The 19289-nt window shown below is 38.5% G+C and overlaps 1 protein-coding gene across 2 annotated transcripts in view; it reads right to left on the reverse strand.

Annotated features, from left to right (window-relative positions):
* LOC134047992 (cadherin-6) overlaps nucleotides 1–19289 on the reverse strand; it is a 46354-nt gene that overhangs the window by 13266 nt on the left and 13799 nt on the right. The window contains exons 2-6 of one of the 2 annotated variants that reach the window (XM_062499537.1): nucleotides 11157–11451; nucleotides 9623–9742; nucleotides 7501–7668; nucleotides 5785–5972; nucleotides 2568–2821 (exon numbers count right to left, since the gene is read on the reverse strand). In XM_062499537.1, the coding sequence (XP_062355521.1) occupies nucleotides 2568–2821; nucleotides 5785–5972; nucleotides 7501–7668; nucleotides 9623–9742; nucleotides 11157–11451 (1025 nt within the window). The remainder of the gene's footprint in view (nucleotides 1–2567; nucleotides 2822–5784; nucleotides 5973–7500; nucleotides 7669–9622; nucleotides 9743–11156; nucleotides 11452–19289) is intronic. The other variant, XM_062499548.1, reaches the window with a different exon arrangement.

Consider the following 19289-nt stretch of genomic DNA (forward strand, 5'->3'; position numbering starts at 1 on the left):
ACACAAGTAGAATGCAAAACTTTTTTTTATAACACCCGTGGACTGTAAAGAGCTACTCAGAAGCGTCTTAATGTTCCTACAATTGGACACATACTCAAATATAGCCAAACATGTATTGGTGTATTTTGTATTTTTTCAACATCATATCAGAGCAAAATTTGTAAGACTTATACTGACACAATTTAGCTCTACCAACACACAAATGGTTATGCAACCTTACAACCAGGGCAGGTAACTGCTTCATATTTTGCTATCACTTCATTGTCTTCTGATGCTCAGCAGCTTGCTGTCTAATGTAACCACAAGTCAGGAAGATTTGTGGGTCAGGAAGGGATGTGTGTGTGAATTTTTCATAATGCATTTTCATAATGATATTGTGAAGGTTTCCTTTAATGGAAGATCAAAGGGGCTTTCATCTAACAGAGTTAGGGCTCAGTTTGTTTAAGACGAGAAATCTTCACTCAAGGAGAGGAGAAAATGGAAGGTTTTCATTGTAATATCAAGTATCTAAAGATTTTATTTTTAACCGTCAAGAAAAATTGACAAGCAAGTGACAAGTCACATATATACAGACTAATTGCATCTTCCCCAAAGCTCAGAGTGAAAATAGGATTTAGCATCTCTATTGCATGATAGGGAAAAAAAAAATTACCTTGTCAAAAAGATGCAGACTCAACCCATGCCCCTAAATTCTAGCAGATACCCAAGATATTAGCACCATAAAATTACATTTATTGCAAGTTAACATCTCTCAGGCTACTGCTCTCTGCTGATTTCCTTTCTCTCTTACTGATTTTCATGTTTTTTATTGCTATGTTTATTTCTATTACTCAAATCTCTTTCCGATTTTTATTTTCTTCTCCTTGCACTTGGCTGTTGCAAGCTATTAAGGTAAAAAGTAGACAAGCTTTCAGCTGCACTGTATCAGTTTTGACACTTCTGCTAAATTTTGCTCAGTAACTATCTGATATTAAAATATGCAAAGTATTATACGGTATTAAAGACCTGCCCTTTGAAAGTTAGATAAGTTTTAGCACACATATTCAATTAATAGCAAAGAGCCAGTAGGCAGTACTCAACAATGAACAGCCTAGTCCCTATCCACTGTAAATCACTTATAATTAGGAGCTGGTGCTGGTGTGAAATGTAAATGATTGTAGTTATCACCACAGGGAAGGAGGGAAGCACTTCCCTTACTCTCCAATGACATTAGATATAAAAAACCAGGTTCCTACGAAGACTGCAAGGGGCCTGGGTGTCACCCCAACCAATTTTTCACCTTCATGCTAGCATGCCAATGCCTATGAAAATGTGCTACAAAAGATGTTCATTCTGTCTTGGGGCTTCACCAAAGTCAGCATTTGCTGCTCTTTAAGTGACTATGCTCTGCTGGCCCAGAATACCAGAGAATTGCTGCATGTCTTGATACAAATTAAAGAAAACTTCAATTAAAGTTAGAAGGCTTAGTCTTGAACAAGAATTCATGTTTAGGGCATGCTATGCAAACTGAAGATAGTTTCTAACAGACACATTTTAGATTTAGCTTGTTCATCTAGGAAATTAAAATTATTAAATTATACTATTTACTGCTGTCACAGGATAAGAGTTTAAAACTTAGTCATTACTTCAAGAAATCTTCATGAAAGATAATTGTTGGCAGAAGTGTAAAGTATTGATGGACTAGATTTTTATTAAACCTGCACTGTTCTATATTGATCAAAGGCTACTATTGAATTTCCAAGGTGCCCAACTCAGAAACCTGCTGAAAACTGACCTGGATTTAATATTGCTGCACTTTTCAATTCCTCCTCTTGCTGCCTTGTCAGTAGCAATGAACTTTAATTAAAGATCACAACTATTTAAAAGTTCTTTAATACGCTATCCAGTATGACTTAATTACACCAGTACACACTTAAATAATACACAGTTTACAAAAAAAGATTAGGATTAGCTGCTCCAACCTTAACATTTTCTCCACTTCCTCTAAGAGCAATTTATTGATTCATGGCAAGTTTAATTTATGAAGCCCATGAGACTGACTCTTATCTTACAAGCCTTGCACTGATACAGGTGAGATCAGAGCCTGGGTGTTCACATGAGCTGATTTTGAGGCATTTCTGCTTGTGATTTAGAAAAGATGAATGAGGCCTCTGTTAAGCAGATCTGGACAGATGGAAGAAGAAAAGGCTGCTGAATCACTCCCCTGTCATATAGCCAAGAGGATGCACTGCACTGCACTGGAAAATGTTAAAGGTGGAAGGAAAACACAAAGATTTTCTTAGTGGTATTTTTGCAGTAAATTTTTTCATGGTAGAAATAACCACATACATTAGTTAATAAAGAGATTGGATATAACTCAAGATGCAAAGGCCATGCAAACACATTCACATGTACCTAAATATGCTCACGCGTGAGAGATCATTTACCATGTACAATACTCCATATTCAAGAATGCCCTACAATTCACATTGTTACAAGTGAGGATTTTTTTTGTGTGCGCTGATAAGATAAAAGCAAAATCAAGGCTGCAAAAAATTTACAGGCAAGCTGAAGTAGAATATGCTTACTTGACAGGGTTCTTGACAGCATCTGGATCCTGAGCAGTTACTGTTCCTATGACACTGTTTAATGGAACATCTTCTTTCACTTCCATTATGTATGCTGGTCTGCTGAACATGGGGGGTTCATCTACATCCTCCACCTGAATTCTGACTGTAGCTGAGTCCTTGAATGGCCCCAAGTACAGGAATCGAGGGTCCACATGAGTATTGGTAGCTTCCACTTTGAGAATATACAAGTTTTTACTTTCAAAATCCAAGGCCTGGGAAGGAAAAATAAAGTTTAAGAAGTGTGTGGGGATTGCTGTGATTCTCAGCCAGATGAGCAGGATGAATGGTGGGAAGTCATGGAGAGGCCTGTGCTAGATAACAGGAGCCTGAACTGGAATTAAAATGCCAACAGAAATGAGAAAGTGCTCTATGCCCAGATAGTACATTAGGAAGAAAACCACTTTTACAAGGAATTCTATGCCTGGAACTCCTAAACACCAAGCAGTTTTCTCACACAGCCTTAACTCTTCACGTCTGCTATTCTGTCATTTTTGACATTTTGATGATTTCTTATGTATTTCTTGCCCATAAGCACCACACACTGAATGAGGGAAGATTTTCGAGGTGTTGCTTGTTTAGAGGCTGTTGTTCAGCATTCCATCACCGAAATGAAACACTGTGGGATCTAGTGTCTGGATATCCAGGACCAACCGCAAAGCCAAACATGATTCTATAATAGGCTATGACCATAGCACACTGTACTGGTTGTATCTAGAAAGCACCTGAGGGGAGGGGATACTAGGAAGATTTTCTGCATGAGAACTTCCTCTGTGAATTGATGGGACCAATTGGAGGCTGGTTTAGTTGTTGACAACCTGAGAAACCAATTGGAGAAGTCAGTTCACTCCGTGAATCACATTTGAAGCAAGTAAAGCCCAGGAAAGCTCTCTTGCATTTCTGGCCCCTTACAAGGTAATCACCGACCTGGCCCGGGCCCCTCTCATGTGGCCCGGGCCAGGCGGGAGAGGGCTCCGGAGGCTGCTGGGCCTCGTTTTAACCCGGGGCCCCAGTGGCCAAGAATATGAAAAGCCCATTGCTGAGATCCTTGCCTTTTCCCGGTGTGTCCGTGTCTTGGGGGGCCCTGCCCTGCCCTGCCCCGGCTCGGAGCAGCCCTGGGGTGGCCGAGCCCGCCCGGCCGCCCTCACGGGCTGGGGGGAGGCAGCCGGGCCCGGTTCGGGAGAGCCCCCAGGGCTTTGTGTGCTGGGCAGGGCAGAGGGAGAACCCCCGGGCTGCGGCTGGAGCTGGGGGCGGGCAGCGCCGGGGGAAAGCCATGGACACACGGCCTTGGCACCCATTTCTCCTCTGCGTGGACTCTGCGGTTTTTGTCCTGCCCCTCCGGCGTGGCCTGGGCACCCTGAGATCCTGACACAGCTCCGGCATGGCCTGGCACAGCCCCTGCAACTTCTGGGGGAGATTTTCACTTTTTTCCAATGCTCAGATAAGACTTATAGACTCTCCATCCTTCCTTGGGTGAGAGGGAGAAGAACAGAAAGGATACACCAAAGTCAATGAAGCAAAAGCTAAGTTTCTAGAAGGAAGGAGAATGAGGAGATGCCATGAAGGTTGGCTGAAATATGGGTGGACTGTACTACACTAAAGAATTCCCTTAAACCATGGAGAAAGAACATGGGGGAGTGGGTAAGGTAAGGTGTAAAGTGTTTTGGAGGATCCTTTTCCCTGAGGGAAAAACCGGAGTCTCTGTTCCTGGGAATGAAGTATGAACAGAGAGAAGAGAGCTAAAGAGAACTTTTGCCTTTGAGTAGCTCATCCTTAAAAGTAATACCCCATGACTTTGACATGACCCACAACCCAGCTCTGGGAAGGCTGTGAGGGTAGGAGGAGTTTCATGATGGCGGATCCCAGGCAGCTGTTATTAATGAAAAAAGTGGAGTCAGGAAAGAACTGGTTATTTCCTCTTAAAAAAGATCCTTTTAGCTAAGCAAGAAGAAACTCCTCTCCCTAAAGTAAACTGAAAAAGATTATTTAAGTAAGGAATTGACTGAAGTGTCTCTGTATGTTGTTAAGATATGAAAAAGAGGAAGAAGAGAGTGGTCTGAAGATCTGCTCTGAATTTATTATTATTTTTTCTTTGTGTTATTAATAAAATTTTTCTTCATCCCCTGTTAAGTTTTAAGCCTGCTTTGCTTTTACTCCTAATTCTATTTCACAACAAAAGGTAAATATATTAAAAGTTGGCAAATCCAAACTATAACACACACACTGTTAAAACCATGAAAAAACAGCATTTAGAGACTTTGTTACTACTTGGAGAAATGTGGGGACAGACAAGTCACCCCATTTTTCCATTGTATTGTAGAAAATTCACAGCTTCTGTCAGCAACAGACAGAAATACAAATGGAGTTAGACTGATATCATGATCAGACCCTGGAAGGCATCTCCTAAAAAACAAGTAATGACAGGTGTCGTACTGATATCAACAAGCAAGTGCATGTTCAGAAAATCTACACAATGTCTATCTAGTGATGACTGAACTTGAATTGATGAAGGATGATATCTGTAACCTTATCAAGTTTGCCTGATAACCCACTGTAAACAATATTTCTCAAACCTTTTCTGACAACCAATGTGCAACCTAGTAGATGATGTCCACTATGATCTCGCAAGGCACTGATTTTTGTTTTTATTCTAAAGCAAAAACATGCTGATAGGTATATCAAATTTTTACAAAATGTGAGTCAAAAGAAATTTTTCTATGTATTTTAATATAGCTGCTGAATCAACATTCTCTTATAATGAACAATAGGCAATGTGATACTCATAATTTCTGTGGTCTTAATACAGTATCTTCTGCTAAGTGAGCAAAACCTGTAAGCACCATAGGGAGAAAATCACAGTTGGATGGTGGAGCTTCCTTCAGTTTTTCTGTGATTATATTCAGGCTGTAGAGATTTTTCTCAGTTGCACCCCACTCCTTAGGTAATTTACTCTGTCAGGTCCTCCAAAGCTTGTGCATTGGTTTAGTAAAGGAAGTTTAAGAAGAAGGATATCGATTGCTTGCATATAAGAAACTTTACATACATTGAGATTCCCAACAGATAGAATTAAAATTAACAAAACATACTTGTTGCACTAAAAAATGAAAAACAAGTACGTGCTAGATAAAGGTTTGACTGGTGTTTCAGAGTCTGGGATTAAGTGCGTTAAGATGTGTACCTTTTTCACAGTTATAATTCCTTCCTGTGTGTCCTTGTCCGTGGTAATTCCAAACATGTCATATCCATCCCCCTCAGTGATGCTGTATTCAATCTCTGCATTTTCATCCACGTCAGCATCATTAGCTTTTATCCTGCCAACTGGGGAGTCGAGCGGCGTAGACTCAGGAGCCCTGAACTGGTATGTGCCTACAGCAGACAGAGAGGGAAGCCTGGTTAGTCAGTCTCAAGGTTCTTTCGACACCATCTCTCGGTCCACAGTCCATGCTGGGCATGTGCAGGTGAGTTAGTGAGTCACTGGTACTACAGGCCTTCCTGGGGCAAAAGTCTTCAGCTTCTGACATACTTTCATGTGGGTAAAAGTTACTTTTTTTCTATCTGTTTTCTCATATGGAGGATGGGCATTTTGCTTTGCCACAAACATGTAGCTTTAGCAACAGATGTCGCTTGCTGGATGTTCTCATAGTCTCTGTTGGCTGTATCAGAATGTGTATGAAAACTGTCTTCAGGCCAAAGGGCAAATATTAAGAACTGTCAGAAGCTAACGCAGCTTAGTAACACTATAGCTGAATCCAGCTCAAATACCTATTCAAAATGTACTACACTGAATTTTTCTTGGAAAAAAACCTCTGCGTTTGGCGTGCTGGCATTATGAAGCTGTATCTTTGGCTTTTACATTGAAGACACTCATGTCCAGTGATATATAATTAACTCATTGGGTGCAGAGTGTTATATTTCCTCTTAAGTTGCTCTAATTCAAATGGAAACTCTTTGCTCACAGCTAAGAACAGACTTTGAACCTAAATGACAACTTGCTTCCAATAACTTTTCCAGTGACTTAACTGCCATAGCTCACTGATTTGTCTGATAATATCTGCAATTATTTTCTGTAACAGCTGCTCTTGACTTTGACACACACTGACACTGCGATACACACACATCATACAGAGAGCAGTGGTTAGACAAAGTAAAAAAGTAAAATAATAAAGAGAGAAAGAAGGAAATAAAGAAAGAACAGGAAAGAGAAGAGGATGAAAGCTGATTCACTTTGAATCCCTCATGGCAATGAATGGTCATTAATAGGAATTATTTTCTAAGAGAGCTTGTGCAATTGATTCCCATAAGCATCACACAGATATCTACCAAATTATTTGAGATAAGCAAAGTAAATAGGCAAAAATACCTGGTATATTTATGTTTATGTTTTTGTTTCTGTATGAAAGAATACGAGAAAGTTCATTGTAGCAAATGCTTCCTGGTTATAAATACTCATTTCTATAGAGTTGCTCTTGGGATATTTTTGCATATTTAAATAAATTTGTATGAAAACTTCAATATATTATATTACAACAAATACATTAGAATGCAATAAATCACGAAGCCTGAAAGAAATAATAGTGAACAAGAAATATGTATTATGATGATCAGTTATTTAATAGGTAGGAAAAATAGAAGTTGTTTCTGCACATTAATTCACTTCTCAGACTGTCAACTGCAATTCGAGTAAAAATATTAAATATTAATTTCCCAGATATTGCAATTAACCTTGGCATGATACTATTGCTTAGTTATATGTTCTCTTTTGCTTTCCTAAAGGAAGTTTGATACTCCGTAAATTCACAATAGAAGAAACAATATCTAAGGTGAACAAAAAAACAAAACAAGGACCATTTTTGTCCATTTTAGTGTTAGAACATAGAGTGTAAATATTCCATACTCTGGGGAAAACGAGGTGGATTGTCATTTACGTCAGTCAACGTGATGTTCACGGTGGTGGTTCCTGATAATCCGCCCATCTGGCCTCCCATGTCTTTAGCCTGGATGACCACTTGGTATTGCTCCCTATTTTCACGGTCCATGTTCAGTAAAGCAGTTTTAATAATGCCTGTAAACATGAAAATTAAAGAGTGAGGAGTTCACAGATAGTGATTTTGATGGAAATTCTTATTAAAATAACAAAACAATCTCTGTGTAGCAAGTAAACTTTGCCCAGTACAAATATTTACTGTTATGAGATGGTTCATTAAATTACAGACTTGTCATGTCACATCTCAGGCTCCTGCCTATGTGACGGACCCAGTATAAGTGTTACCCACAGGAAGATGTTCTACTTATTTGTGAGCCATGTTATTTTACCTAACAATTTACCCTCTTTCAGTTCCATGCTAAAATCTCTCGCTAAACTGGAAAAAGGCTGTTTGTTCATTATTTTGACAGATATGGTAAAAAAAGAGAAAAGTTAACTTCAGCAAGACACCATTAAAGAGTGTAGCAACATTAAATGGAAGAAGAGAAAATAAGAAAATTATGAGCATCCAAACATGCTTGGGTATATATACTTCTATTTATACATTGATTGAAATGATTTTGCAGTTACTTCCTTCTTCAAAGGCACAAATACCAGTTATAAGGCCAACTACTACTGAAATTAAATCATTCAGATTTACCATGAAACAAAATGTTTGCATTCTCACTGGGTCTCTCAAGGTAAGAACTGACTCCTTTGTAGGCAAAAGGGGTGAAATTCAAGTACTGAAATCCATGACAAAATTCATAGAGGCTTTGAAAGAGACATGTTTCACTCTAGGAGCTCTGCAATTGATTTCCATGGAAGGAAGATCAAGACTGTGGTTTACTTAGCCTCCCATCCCCCACACAAACCTCTTGATAGAAGTTTATTACTGGTGAACTCCCAGCTGCTTTATCCTTATTATAACTCTAGAGGAGCACATACTGTACTGTCCAAGTCAGAAAGAGTGCTTCAGTGCAAAAATCCTGGCTTCTGTTATCTAGTATCTTATGCTTAAAGGGAAGCTCCCTTTGATCTTGGCTCTCCCTCCTTTCAGAATTGTGTACACCCTTTCAACTCAGATTTCACTTTGAGACATATCGTCTCTCCTTCCTTTTCCCTGCCTGAATCTAAGATTTATGTAAGAAACAATCCTAAACCTGATGAATTGTCTGGGATAATCTATTTCTTTCCTGACGCTAAGGATGCTGAGGAGAACTGATTTCCCTAGCTTCCTGCAAGCTAACACAGCGGATGTTTCCACTGAAGTAGTTTCTTGTTTCTTTTTGAAAAACTCAGTCAAAAAGCTTGGGAAGAAACTATCTGTGTAGCCAGGTAGTCAGCAGTACACCAAATTCAGTCAGACAGAATACATATGCTGTACGTGCACAGGTTCCAAAGCCGTCCGTTAGTCAGACCATTAAAAATTCCAGTCACCGTGTATAATTTAAACATCTTCCAAAAACAGAACTCAGAACTTTGGGATTCTATTTGTGAACTTCTACTTCTACTTAGCGCAACAGTCAATTTTACCTCTTCTATCATTACTCTTAATTAAGATTTCTTTCATAAAATTAGCATTAAAGTGATATGTTGCAGATGTACAGAAATTATAATTACTTTGAACAAGTTTTGAAGAAGCAGACGGAGAAAAAAACTCACCTGAACAAACCCTCAGTCTTAATTTAGCCATTATGAAGATCTATGAGGATTAAGCACTTTTTTCCACACCCACCTGTTTCTCATCTAAAAGCCAACCTATTTGGTTTAATTTAAGCATTCTCTGCAATCTCTGTACCCACTGCTTGTTAAAAATGATTGAAAACTGGTTCACATCCGGTACTAATTGTATTTATTAGACTTTGCTGGTAAGATTAAAATAATGTAGGTGTCATGTTTACAGATGTATCACTCTATTAAATTTGTCAGATTTTGCACTGAGTAAGATGTAATCTCTTCAAAGTTTTTTTAGTAATAAATCCTAGCTTGGCTTAGCGTGTCATTTTAAATTACAGACATTGTCCCAGAATGACAGATAAGGTCCCCTGACCTGTCTCAGATTCGACGGAAAAATATGGTTGTCCCTGGAGAATGCTGTAGACAACTTTAGCACTGTTCCCATATGTAGGATCATCGGCATCAGTTGCAGTGACTTGCACAACAAAGGTACCTGCAATGAAAAATTAAAGAAAGCAAAAATTATTAGTTTTTTTCATGGCTGAGACAGCTTATATGTAGAGAAAAGAATAATTCATGTTCAGGTCAGACTTGTGGCAGGAAGTTAGAAATATTCTTATTTTGTGGAATTTTCTCTGCTCATGAAGGACATAAACTACAAATGACAACTGTCTTATTCTCAACTCATTCTAATACAGTTACTGATCAGGTATGTGGATCATTCCTCATGTTTGTCATTAAAGAAACAGAAATGCACCCTTCTCCAGATATTGTAAGCATTCAGAATTTGAATCTAGGTCAAGAATATACTTTTGCAAATATACTCATGCTCTTAAGGTATTTGACATAGGAATGTAAATAAGGTTCTACATGTGTCTTCTAGAGAAAGAAATTGTGTTGAATCTTAGGCAAAGGGTTAAGAAACATAAAAAATTAGCTCAGATTTTGGCATTTAAGACCATTTGTGAATAAAGTGTTTGCATATTAAAATGTGAATATTAGGTTCTCACTTCGCCAGATGAGTTTTCATCTATGTGACAAGCGCTGTGAATGAGGGGAGAGTGTATGCCCTATAGTCTTTATTTTCATATTGTCTGAGCTTTATTTTAATCTCATTCTTGATCAGGATTAATTAATGCTTCTCTCCCTGGACATTATTTCAAATTAGAAATGTGCTTCTTGGAATTCAACCATCCATCTCTCTCAGACAAAGAAATCAAAAAGACGTCCCTAAGATTCAAAGAATCAAAACCTGTCAACTTCTCAGGAAAAGATCTCAACTTAAAATCATTTTCTGAAGAAGTTATTTTTTTTCTTGTCTTGATTGATTTTTACAATTCAATATATTTTAAATCAATAGAAAGGTTTCAGTGGACTTCAAGGGACTTTGGAGTTCTTTTCTTTTGCATGGAAACAACAAAGGTCATAGGAAGTTAATGGCAAATCTCAGAAACAGTGGGCAACAGAAAAGTGTACAGCCCTTTCTGTACTTGTCCTTTTCCATTTTATTTACCTTCCTGAACTAAATAAAGGTTGCTGAACAGATCTAGGAGTGATATTGACACAGATGATCATGAAACACCATATTAGTAACATGTATTAAACTCAGGTATCATATAACAGAGCTCAACTCACTTTCACTGACATTAAACCAGATGGTATTAAACTTGCATTTTTTTTATGGTACAACAGAGGGAGCATGTTTCAATCAGCTGACACCTCTGATTCTAGCAAGCTGTTGCCACTATTCTCCTGTTTTTTGGGTTTTTTTTAATGTCTCAGGTGCTTTTAGACCAGACTCAAACAGCAGATGTCTGTATTCAACACCTGTAAACTCAGGCCCTTTCAATAACTCCACGGAAAGAAGCCAGACCAGACACTGCAACCAGTTATTAGTTAGCACCTACCAACATCTGACATTTCGGGAATGCTGGCATTGTAAACATCCTTTGTAAACATTGGCTCATTGTCATTGATATCATGGATCTTAATGATGAACTCAGATTCTGGTTCCACTGGTCTTCCAGTCCTTCTGTTTATAGCCTGGGCACGGAGTATGTATACAGGCTTTTCTTCCCTGTCTAGTCTCTTTGTGGCCTGGATGTCACCAGTGTTTTCATTGATAATGAAGAGGTCTCCTGCTCCATCTCCAGAAAGGATGTATTTAAGTGATCCATCTCCTTTATCCTGGTCTGAATGCAGCTGGTGGTGAAATGGGAATAAAAAAAAAATAAAGAAAGGAAAATAAATAAATATTTGGGACACAATTCTAGATACTTTAACCAATACCACGATATATGCTTTCCTATCAGTAATACTCAGCCAGAAGGCTGTACACTGCATTTGGGAAATGAGTTGATACTACAGTCAAAGCAGTGAATAAACTGAGTTGTGCCTTGATGTCAGAATTGAAATGGTCTGCAATATTATAAGAAATTGCCTGAGGAGAACCATAAACTGAAGCTGCAGATCACTTTCCCAAACTAAATATACATTAATCAAATCCAAATGCTAGTGACTTAGGTGGAATCCTAGGAATATATAGGGCAATGATATCCTACAGTGAAAAACCAGTGGGTTTGGGAATTGCAATAAGCAAAGAATTAAAAAATGTCCAGTCAAGCCACTTCTTGAGTTTAAATTCTGGGTGCTCTGCTCTTATGCCCCATGGACATCATGTAATATATTATATGGTGCACAATAAAATAACCTACCAAACGCATACACAAACAACAGATAAATACATGCATTCACAGATCTGGCAAACTAAGGGCAGAGGCAGGCAGGTGTAACAAACTGATACAGCACTGGAAGTGAAGAGATCAGCTGCCTTATCCAAAGGGTCATGGACAAACCTGAAATGTGGTGGGGGAAAGGGAAAGAAAAGAATGATGATAATTAGCATACAAAGCATGAGCTGCCCAAACCATCACCTTTTATTTCCCCAGATGATTTTCACATCTCTTGGAATGTTGCTGAGTGACACAAAAAGTGTAACTGATTAAATTATAGCCTTATAGGTATTCCTAGATAAAGCCTTATTTATTCCCCTGGCCTTAAAATCCAGGCTACTCAAATACAACTTATTTGATTGTTACCTTAGAGAAAATAAAAAAAATAATTAAAATGAAACATTAAAATGGTTTCCAATGTGAGAGTATAGTGATGAAGTCAATGGGGGCAAAAATCTATTAGATAGCGGATCACTGGAAATCGTTTCTCTTAGAGAGAACATGCTTATGCGTCAGGAGAGCTGGATTTTCTCAACCAGCTCTTCGCTTATCTTTTCCTGAATAAGAGTTAGGAAAAAAAAACAAAAAAACCCTGGTTCAGTGTTTTGCAAAGCCCTTAGCATTGCTGGATAGCATACAGAGGGCAGTAAGATTTGTAGATTTAAAGAATATTGGCATAGACTCCAGCTGTGCCTGGCTATGCCCCTGCCATGCTGTAAGGGAAGCCTCCAGCATGACCATATGGTCAATGTTTTGGGCTTCCTCCAACTTTCTGTTCAAATCAGAAACCAACAGACAACACACTTGGTAGCACAGTGCTCCACTGTGTGTGCATATGCCAATGATCTCTAGAGAAACCATGTTCCAAGCAAAAAGTCTGCCTTTAAGGGCAAAACTCTCTGTCACCACACATTCCAAGACTGTCCAATAATACAAAATATCATAACTGTGGCATGGTTAATCATCAGCAGACATGCTGAAGCACTCTTCTTAATTTTCTACTTCAGGGAGAAAATTGGGCATTCTGTGTAATTTTGCACGGAGCCCTTTCTCTTGATAATAAGAATAGCAATAAGTAGCTTCTGTGCAGAATTTTTCATAAACAGATTTCACATCCTTTCACGAAACCAGTCAATACCATTTGCTCTGTTTTTTGGATAATAAAGTTTCCCAGAAGGCTAGTCTTGAAATTTGGAATAAAATTTAGGTCTCTTGAGTCCTATTCAAGTCGTCCAATTTCCCTGGCCAGGGGGCCTAGAGGAATTATATTATTTAATAGACATAACTTCAAACTCTAAAAAACATCTATCAGACTAGCTTGTTAAGAAGTCAGACTAGAAGTCTACTGCTGGAAATAATTTCAATAGGTTATTTGAATAGACCTTTCCTCAAAGGCAACCTGCAACAGAAAAGGCATGAAAATAATTTTGTTTTAAAACCATGTATTTTTATTACTTTTTCACATCAAAAATTCAACTTCTGTTTGCCTTGAAAGCCTGTTTAACTTTGTCTGTATCAGAATGGGACAAAAAACAGCCCTCATTAAGAGACTATCATTAATTTGTATGAGTCATGGAATAGCTGTTTGGAGACTTGGTAAAGGCTGAAGTCCCAAGCTCATTTTTATCATCGTTTTAATTAAACTTGGTTTCAACGAACGAAGTAGCAAAAAAAGGTCAAGATAGAAAAGGTGTTGGAACCACTGGGAATAGTTTTCCATAATACTCTATAACTAGCCTAGACTACTTAAAGAACTAAAAATGGAACCTTACATGATTTTTTCATGTCAATTGTTTATTACATTTCCACTTCTCCTCCAAAATTAACCCACCTTTGTAAGACCCAATGTGATGCTGGATACCAAGAAAAGTACATCTTGGTGTCATCAATACTGAGAATGAGGTGATCCTCATCCATGGTTCAATCTTTAGACTTCAATCTAAATCACTATATTTTCAAAAAAAAAATGCTCCCTCTGACAAAATCCTTTGCAGCTTCAATATCTTTAGCTTTACAACTTTCCTAAGACATGACAGAACAAACAAAGAGCTCAGGTAGCCAGGCTGTATGTGGATTATTTGCTGAGAGTCTGACCTGTGGGAGGTCATGTCCTACACGTATATTACAGAGAAACTAGGGCTGGTTGAATACTTGCTCTTCAAACCAACACTGAATGCACAGCATATTATCAGGTGTGGCCTCATCAACCTAATTCACAAAGTGTCTCTAAAAGCATGACTGAAATCTATTTGATTTCAGTAAAGGATGATAGCTCTTGCCATAAGGTTTTTGTGGGCTAGACCTGTATCACACTATCTGCTTAATTGCTGGGACAATAACTATATTACCAAAAAAAAGCCAAGGAGATCTCTAGAGAAGTTTCTCCCAGATGACAGATATGCAACATTCCCTTGTGAGGAAAATATTTTAAAAAATTATTTTAAATTACTTTATCTGTACTTGACTGTTTGCTTGGTAGGTAAGTTCTACCCAGCAGCCAAAGCAAATCTTCTGTTTTCTTTTTTTTCCCTTTTTTTTTCTTTTGATTAAGTGTCAGTTTATATTAGAAATAATATTTTGTTTGTGTGACCCATATGAAGAGGGAAACTTCTACTGTTACCATGCTAAAAAAATAAGTTTGCGAATAAAATTAAAGGACAAAAAATGGTGTAAATTGAGTCCTTAAGAAAGGCCTGGAGATGAGATGTACTTAAAAATACAGCTGATGGGTTGCATATAAAACTTAACACCATTGTGAGGTCATGAGGATGAAATCAACGGTAATAACAACCCCATTTTCCTTTTAAGTTGATGTTACTTTTCACTACCTGGACACCTAACTGCAAAGAAAGTTTGCTGTAATAAAGAATGTATGTAAATATACTGCAGATGCTTTTAGCAGGACTGTTGCTAGCCAGTACAAGATATTATAGATTCACTCTGTTTTCTTACCCATATTGCAAAAAGGTGTCCATCATCCTCTGCATAAACTTAGTCAAATAAAAGGGCCATGGCAGATAGTTATGGGATAGAATAAAATGTCTGGGACACAGCCCTCATGCAGTCTGGGCTGTATCATATAACCATTCCTCAAGACAAAGTTAGTGCAGCCAATTTTTTAAGTACTCCACTTCAGGACAGATTTTTTACTTTCATTGGAATCCAGTGTTACACACTGGCATTCATTTCAGTTGGTGGCTGAACTGAGCAATACCCCGAAGGTAAGCAAAATGGTGAAGAACTAAGTCTATGCAATAAAAAGTAAATGCATCAGCAATTGCACTGTATTAATATTATAACAAATTGATTCACTCAGAATCTAATCTGGACACTCTTCTGACATTGTCCATCAATCACTGGCTAAGGCTGAGGACGAATGACAAATTAAAAATTTTCCTATGCCCTAGGCATACTTTTACTCATTTTACTTTAATACCACTATAAAGTGAACCATCTGGTTTGCTTTTAATGACTTACAGTCAGATAAAACTCTCCAGCCTCTATCCTTCTTTTGTTCCTCCCAGATGTCCTGGCCCAAACAATTCAAATGCATCTGCCTGGACATGGGGAAGGCTGCATTCCTCCTGAAGGAAGAAGTGTTTGAAGTGCACTCAGGACTGCTGCAATAGCTCCTTGGGTTGGACATTCTGCTTGCTGTCATGCACATATTTACTTTAAAGTGAGAGCTGTTTGTTTTTTGTTTTGTTTTGGGTTTTTTTTCCTTCAAATTAGCCACAATCCAGAGTAGCCTCGTTCTCCAGAGTATCTCTGGCAGAGCCTTCCAAAATATCCAAGGGTAGTGGCAATGGACTGTCTTCGGCACAACACCAAAGAAATGAGAAGAGAACTCTCTGCTCAAAGTATTTTAACACAAACATTTTAATTTTTTATTTTTTTTCTGGACTGAATATATTGCCAGCATTTGTGTTCATCTTCAACAGATAGCAATGCTTAATTTTAAAGTAATAGTCCTGAAAAGTTTTACCGGGATTTTAAGAATTAAGCTGGATCCATTCTAAACACTCAGGGATTCCTTCAGCAAAGCACATGGGAAGAATTAAAGGGCATCTTCCAAGTACTTTTGCAGTAAGACTGTAAACTGCTGTGGTGCAGGGAATAGCATCTCCCCAGGTGGGCAATGGCAGGACCTGGTATCCATGGCCTGTCCCACCACCCCAGACAGAAGCAGGGCAGCCACAGGTGACCAGGACAGCCCTGGTGCTGGGTACTGGGAACCTCCTGGGAATGGTGATGGCTGGGCAGGGCTGTCAGGAGCTGGAGACTGCCCCTGCTGTGGTGTTTCTGAGGCAGCGCCATGTGGCTGACCTGGGGGCTTGGGACAGGACGGGAACAGTCAGGCCTGGGCAGTGAACTCGGAGCTCTTTCCTTAACATGCTAAATTCACCTTGATATGAAACTTTATGAAACATCAGGACCAAAACTGAATAATTGAAGTGAGATCCCACATGTTTTAATAGATTGAAACTAACCACTAACGTTTTTGTGTGTTTAAATGGAATACACCAGGGAGAAGTGGCTTTCTAGCACAGATATTTGTAACAAGGTTGTACTGAAAATGTACTTTTACAGCTGTGGTAATTAAATTCCAAAAAATTGAAATTGCAGGCCATGACTATTCTCCAGAGTTAAATAACACCCCTCCTCTACCTCATTCTGTAACACTGACTTAAACAGCATAGTTAATCTCATTTATGAAGTGGCTTTAGGTTATGAAAGACAGCTGTAAATTGCAGTTTAGCTCCCACTAATGTCATATTGCTGGTTATGATACCTAGCAATTCAGTGGGTAAAATGGTTTTCTATTCACCCTACAGACCAAGTTCCTTTCCCTTCTGTGAATATTACACGCTCGTTGCTGAATTTCAGAGCAGTTACTGAATCTCTGCAAAGATCAAAGTCAATTGACATTGGGGTGTTCACACTGAACCGTCAACTTAAAATTATGCACAGATAAGCTGTCTGTTGTGTCTCATTATTTATTTGTGTTTTTAAGAGTGGCTTGATATTCTGGGGTTAGTGTGGTCCCATTTTTGTCTCCTAACACATTAATGATACAGAGAAAAAATATTAAAACAGTAAGCAAGCAGTTGGTAGTTAGCTAATGAAGAGAATCATGGTTTTACACCTGGCAATATTCGCAGCACGTGACTTCGCTCCAAATTTACTATATCCAAACACCAAAATACTGTCTAGTAAGGAACAAATTCAACTACATGCATTGCTTGAAGCTACATGGTGCAATACTGAAGCATTTAGAAAAATCAAAGTATGTAAAAAGAGACTGCTAACACTGTAATAGCAAAAGTAATAGCAACCTTGCACTCTTCCTTGGCTCTCCTGGTGCTCTTTACCCTTACAGCATCAACAAAACCCCTCAATTACTGTAATAACCAACTCTTCTAGTATCATCAAATAATCAGCTTTAATAATCAAGCTTTTCACTCTACTTGGTGACTCTGTATTAAAAGGAAAATGTCACTGGCTTTGCACATTAGGTACTAACCCCCAAAACACTACATATGGGTTCCATATACACAAAATACATCACATATCATCAAGGCAAACATCTACACAAAAAACCCCATAATTCCTTTCAGAAGATACTCCAGAAGGCCCACAGAGAGATACAGCACCATCAGAAATGCCAGATTTCCGATGGATGTGTGTGCCATGTTTTTTTGGTCTCAATCATGCTAAGTTCTGGATCCTTCCAAACACCACATAACCTACCTAACTCAGACCTAAGCCAAAGCCTCTTGTCTCCCTCATATCATTCAGCTCACTGCCTGGTGCTAGATACTTCCTGCTCTGGCCCTTGTCCTTAAATCCTCCAGAAACTGCAAAATTATGCTACTTCTCATGTTTCTCACATAATTCCTGGAGAAGAACCACCATGGGCCACAGCTGTTGGTGTTTTATATGTGCACCTATGGAACAGGCACCTGACCAGCCAATCAACGCAAAAATTAGGTTTATTTGCCTGATACAGTTACTGTTCTTCAACCTCTACATGAGGTTAGTGATTTTGGCACCTTTATACCTCTATAAAATTAAACTCAAGTTAATGGACTATAGAGCTATGCAGAGGAGGCCAGTGGGCAGAGATAGAGGCTAGACTGCTGAACCTGATGATTAGATGGCTAGATGCTTAAAAATAATTTTGAAAACAATGGGAGAAAGATGCTACAGTGATTCCAATTCTTCTTGGTGTTTACAGAAACTAGAAGAGATGATTCCTTTCCATTTTTTATATAAAGCAATTTGAAGATTATAGTAAGATTTATACTCTATAGCCTCCAAAATCAAGAGACAGATGTTGAAGTAAGATTCAAACACTGCCATTTTCAAAGAAAATAAAACAATTTAAAAAACCTGACAAGATTAAAAAAGAAAGACGAACAGACCCTGTGCCAGCAGATCACAGCACCATGATGCCAGATGTACATCTGTCAGGAATAATGCTTTCACACAGGGGCTGTGTTTAAACTGTTACCATAGGTACTTAAAGTAGATTCACACTCTTTTGTATCTCCTGACTAACCTGCGATCTGCTGTCCTAAGCCATCAGCAGTCTTCATTTTTCAGCACTTTCTTGCCCTTACAGATGTCACAGTTTATGGAGTAATTGAACTGGTTAACTATAGTAAGTGATTGGTTAAGTATGGTGAATACAGTTCCTATGCCATAGTTAATACAGAAAACCTGAATATGGTTCAGTGTGACTGATTTCTGGGTGTTTGAGTTTATTAATGCAGCTTTATCTTGCTTGGTTCTCTCCATACCTAGCAAAGAAAAAGATGCAACAGATTCACAGTTCCTTTTCAAAGAAATAGCTGCTTTGGAGAGTAGAAAAGATCTTGTTTCCCAAACTAGATGTGCTGTTTTTGTACCAGCATTATGTTTCTGTTTTTAAGAGCCTCCTCCCACATACATAAATACTTTCTAATCCTGCATTTACAGATAGTAGTTCCATACCCTCTTGTTTTGTGGGCTTTTTTTTCCTAGACTCCCAGCCTATATACAGCCTTTGCTTGCAAAATAGGCATTTCTGAGTCCTCAGCTGAAAACCTGTTTACAACCTCAGTCATCTATGTTTTCAAGTCAAGTGGATTCCAAAAACAGTTAGTGAAGAAAAGGCCAGATATGAAGGGCTGATGCTCCTAGCTGGTTTTCTGTAATTGCTGCATTTAAATTGGCCTTCCTTCTGCACAAATGGACATAGATTTCAGAACAACAATGTTAGTATTTTCCTATCTGCGTTAGAAATAAGCACAAATTTTCATTGCT

This window comes from Cinclus cinclus, chromosome 1, assembly GCF_963662255.1.
Source record: "Cinclus cinclus chromosome 1, bCinCin1.1, whole genome shotgun sequence".
In the NCBI taxonomy this organism is placed as follows: Eukaryota; Metazoa; Chordata; class Aves; order Passeriformes; family Cinclidae; genus Cinclus; species Cinclus cinclus.